The sequence below is a fragment of the Bison bison genome, unplaced genomic scaffold (assembly GCF_000754665.1).
Source record: "Bison bison bison isolate TAMUID 2011002044 unplaced genomic scaffold, Bison_UMD1.0 scf7180017864492, whole genome shotgun sequence".
NCBI lineage: Eukaryota > Metazoa > Chordata > Mammalia > Artiodactyla > Bovidae > Bison > Bison bison.
In genome coordinates, this window is record NW_011495051.1 from 7772431 (window position 1) to 7777532 (window position 5102).

Below are 5102 nucleotides of genomic sequence, written 5' to 3' on the forward strand. Positions count from 1 at the left end.
AAGCGTGCACACACCAATGTGGGGGCATCAGGCAGGACTCTCTGGTCAATCCTGAGTCCACTCATCCAACCCAGGGGAGCAGCTGCTGGGAGGCATCCTGGCCTCCACACCCAAGCCTGGCCATCAGTCTCCCCACACACTCCTCTCCCATGTCCTACACAGGTGCCCCCTATCCACGTGCAAATCCTGGGAGCGGGTGAATAGAAGCAGCCTGAGCATCCATCACCAAGAGGCTGGTGAATAAACTAAAGGCGGCTTTGTGCTGTGGAGTATTACACAGCTATGAAAAAGAGAGGAGACTGCCTTGTGGAAAACAGGCCCTGAGCTTTCAGCAGGGGCCCACGCCAGGCAGGATGGGCACAAAGGTCTCTATTTACCTGTCTAGGCAGAGAGACCTACTGCCTCCTCTAAGAAGTACTCCCTGACCACCATTCCAATGCCAAGGCTCCCTAAGGGGCCTCTGCCTCCACTCACTTCTAACCGAGAAGTGCCTCCCGACAGAAGGACCCCTCAGGCCTCACTCACTGTGACATCCCTATTCAAACCCAGACTCTGCCGCTCACCATGGGGGCACCACTCTCCACTGAGAACAGATATGGGTAGAGTGAACAAGGCGGGCAGGATAGGGTTCTTCTGTCCTTCCTTGGCCTGCCCCATTTCCACCCCTTCAACTGTCTCATCTGTAAAAAGGGGCCAAGCTGAGGTGCCGTACCAACAGTACCCAGTGCCTGGCCCACGCTGAGTGCGTCAAGGGCACAGAAAGTCCATTCAGTGCAAGAGGAAGAACAGAGCTGTGCTCCGATCGCCACGAGGGGAGGCAACTCGGGCAGCTGAGCACCCGGACACCCCAGTGGGCACTGCAGGGAGCCCACGAGGGCTCGGATTATTCCTCAAAACTTGGCCTCGTACCAGAAACTTCTGAGGCCACTGTGAAGTAGAACCGCTGTGCAGGAGTGGAAACTGGACCTTGTACAGACCGAACCAAGGGGAAAACGGGGACTGGAGAGTCCAACAAAGCCAGGGGTAAGGATGCCACTCTAGACATGGGCCAGCAGGCCCTGGGGGAGGGGGCTCACGTGAGGCTCGAGCCTCTGGGCTCTGGCCACTGGGGCAAACCTCGGGGACTCAGTCTCCCCACCAGGAAACAGAGATCGAGCCTTGGCCTCAAAGCGGATGAGGTGACCGTGCCCAGGTCCCCGCCTGGATTGTGACAGACAGCACTTGTGACCACGCTGTCCTCTCTCATCGGGACGGCTGCAGTGACTCCCGCTGGCCCCCCGCCTTCATCTTCACCCTTCTAGCGAGGTCAGGAAGCTCTAAGCAGAGTTACAAACATTCCAACAGGGAAGGACCGCTAGGATGCGTTGGGCGGTGGAAAAACAAGCTGCTGAAAGATATAAACAGGGTAGCCCTGGTTCTGGAAAGAAGACGTGCCTGAAAAAGAAGCAACCACAAACAGTGCTGTGTACTTTGTCCATTGGTATGTAAGTGAGAGAGGGGTCTGGCAGGATATACACCAAGCTGACAATGGTGTTCCCGTGTGGAGCTGGAAGGGAGGGACGGGGTGTGCAGTGTATCCTCCTCCTGTGTCAGGGTTTCCCTTTTTCTGAGAATGTGGTCTTCAGTGTTCTATTTTTACAATTAAAATTCAGGAAAAGCAGACATCTGACAGGCAGTTTCCTGACCCTCATGTACCCAGCTGGAGAAGGAAATGGCAACCCACTCCAGTGTTCTTGCCTGGAGAATCCCAGGGACGGGGGAGGCTGGTGGGCTCCCGTCTATGGGGTTGCAGAGTCGGACACGACTGAAGCAACTTAGCAGCAGCAGCAGCATGTGCCCAGTGGTCTTGCCTTCGACTCAGTTCCCTTTCCACACCTGAAGGAGGCACCTGCGGAGCCCTCTGCCTGGGACACCCTTCCCAGGGGTCTTCAGGGGCTGGCTCCATGGCAGGGCCCATCCCAACCTCCTCATGGAAGCAGCCCCTGCTCAGTCACTCTCTCACTCCTCGCCATCATTTTCCTTGTACTTCTCTATCTTTAGAATGTGGCTACTAATTTAACCATTCTGCTGGGCTCTGTCCACCTCGGTCCCCATTGGGTCCCCAGCACCCCGAAGCTGTCGGACACATGGCTAATAGCCTCCAAAGATCCCCCAAACCAGAAGTCATTCCATTCGACAACCCAGCCCAACCCTGATACAAGCATCGTAGCATCCACTAATGACCTGATTGTCAAAAGCCATGACCACACCTTGCCAACCCCACTGAGCAGTGGGCTCTGAAGGAGGCAAGCCTGCCTCAGGCCCCACTCCTGCCTCCTCCCTGTGTGACTTCAAGTCGATTCCCTTCTCAGGCCTCAGTTTCCCCACCTGTAAAGCAGGGATGGGAAGAGCAGTATCTGCCCCCCAGGACTGCTGAGACCATGAAGTCAGACTGTAGACCTAAGTCCCTGGGCCCCGGCACCCGGTGATTCTTCACCAACGTCAGCCCTTCCCGGGTCATGAACATCCAGCAGCAGGTGAAACCGAAAGGGCCACCCTGCTCCCTGTTCAAGGTGAGGACGACTGCAAAGGGAAGAATCGCCAGCACCTCGCAGGCACCTCGCTGCCAATACTAACAGAAACCACAAACACAGCGGGGAGGAGGAGTCTTTCCTCCCTAGTGCCATTTTGCTTCAGAGGCAGGGCGTTTTTTTTCTTTATTCAGATCGTTGCTAATGGCCTATAAATATCTCATTATTGGCTTGCGTTTTTCCGAAGCTTTCACACAATAAGGGCTTAATTACAGCATGTGGTTGGCAACCCCAGTAAATTAAGGGTTAGCTGATGTCCCCATTTTTTTCCTGCAGTGGAGGGGCCTGTAATTTCAGGCATTTTCATTCAAATTGGGCAAAAGCTTGGCAGATGGGTCTCTGAGCCAAATGCACACACCAGAGAGACCCAGGGTTCTGTGCTGCGCCTGCCCCTTACACTCGCCCTACCTTTGAAAACTCCGAATCTAGAACCATCCGAGAGGCCGCCCTCTGCCCTCACTCACAATCAACTGGACTTATCACCAGGGGATTTCAACCCATGTACCTAGTGAGGGCCATTATCCCAGACAAATAACTCTGAAAAGCATTTGAGCAGCCCACAGCTGAGTTCTGGAGAAATCTGTCTTCCCAGTGATAAACATAACCCCCAGAGAGCAAAAAAGAACCAACAATCACGTGGGGAGACAACCCACAGGTAGGGCTCGGAGCTGTACGTTTTCCCAGGCTTTTTACTATGAAAATACCATGGTCTGGAATGAGATGGGGTCGCACGTCCACTTGGTCTGGGCCCTAACAGGTCTCACACACTTGTTGTTGTTGTTGTGTAAGTCGTGTCCACCTCTTTGCGACCCCGCGGACTGAGCCTGCCAGTTTCCCTGTCCTCCACCATCTCCTGGAGTTTCCCCAAGTTCACGTCCATCGAGTCGGTGATGCCATCCAACCATCTCATCCTCTGCCGCCCCCCTCTCCCTTCACTCTTTCCTTCTGGGTCATTAAATCCTCTTCTAGATCGCTCTGAGAAGCTGTTTTGCAGGGGGTTGTGTCTGGACACATTGGCTAGGAGTCAACTGGCTACTGCTGGGCCTTTCTGCTCCCGACTTCCCACCATTGTACACGGAACGAACGTTAAGAAACTCACAGCCAAGTACTTGTTCACATACACCATTCCCACTTAGAAACAGCAGCAACAGGCCCCCACTAGCATTTCAGGACCTGGTTCACCAGCTGGTTCTAACTCATCCCCACAGCTCAAACTACATTGATAGAGGCTTAATAAGTGGCTGTGCTAAAAAGAGGCATTACTTGTATTAACAACATAACCACGAATTCCTTTTCTTTCAGAAAAGAGAAATTAACAACTGATCTTTGACAGTCCTGACCCAGGACTGTACAAAACGGCACCAGTCTAATATTTTCACAAGGCTTATTTAGCCCGTTTGAAATCTCAGCCTGCTCCCAGGAGGGACCACACAATCCCTATTTTCCAGACAAGGAAACTGAGTTGAAGAAGTGAGGTCATTCAGCTGACGGATGGCCACCTTCCCACAGGCGCCTTGGGACTCTCCCTGATCCAGGTGGCCTGGGTACTACAGACCACACAGGCAAAAGCACTTTGGCTTTGCCCAACAGGAAGGGCCTTGGAAACAGCAGCTGTCATTTTCAAGCATCTCTGAACCCCCAAGATGTGTTAAGGGACAAACAAGCCCAAAGGGCAAACCATGCACCCACCCCTCAGTCTGGCAGGAGAGTGAACCAACATTCATCTGACATGCATTCACCTGGCACCCACTGTGTGCCCAGGGTGGCCTCTTGGTACAGTTATGTCTCCCTGCAGGGATCCGTCACCCAAGACCGAATGGAAATACAGCTGGAAATGGTTGCACCTGTGGGCAGCTACTCCTTGTTAAAAGAAAAATGGCACCAGGCCCACATGTGCTTATAGGCACTGCATTACCGAGGCAGCGCTGGAAATCAAAGTTGAGGGCCCACAGCTTGCCCAGGACCAGGTCCAGAAGCATCCGAACAGCGTGACGAGCAGCCCTCCCTCTCCCCAGAGCGATCCCTGGCCCCCAGGGCTCCACGTGGCATGCACCCCACCCCACCCTGGTACCCCACTAAGCTCATCTCCTCTCCTCTCCCACTGTGCTCAGCACTCTCCCACCTCAGGGCCTTTGCAGCAGTTGTTCCCACAGCCTGGACGCTCTTCCTGCAGATTACACTGGTGAGTCCTCCCTTACCTCCTCAGGTCTCTGCTCAAATGTCACCTTCCCACGTGGGCCTTCCCTGACCCTCCATTTAAAACTGTAAATTCAGACTTTCCTGGTGGTCCAGTGGTTAAGAATCTGTCTGCCAATGCAGGGGACACAGGTTTGATCCCTGGTCTGGGAGGATTCTACACAGTTGCCTACAGGGGACAACAGAGCCCACATCACAACTACCGAGCCTGTGCTCAACAATAACAGAAGCCACTGCAAAAAGAAGTCCGTCCACCACAATGAAGAACAGCCCCGGCTCACCACAACTAGAGACAGTCCACACACAGCAATGGAGACCCAGGGCAACCAAAAATAA

The 5102-nt window shown here is 53.8% G+C and overlaps 1 protein-coding gene across 1 annotated transcript in view; it reads right to left on the reverse strand.

The window, feature by feature from the left end:
* The window catches only part of DNM2 (dynamin 2), an 86742-nt gene extending 82193 nt beyond the window's left edge, over window positions 1-4549 (reverse strand). The window contains exon 1 of the mRNA XM_010828498.1: window positions 4486-4549. Within this exon, the coding sequence (XP_010826800.1) occupies window positions 4486-4549 (64 nt within the window). The remainder of the gene's footprint in view (window positions 1-4485) is intronic.
* Window positions 4550-5102: the final 553 nt, after the last annotated feature.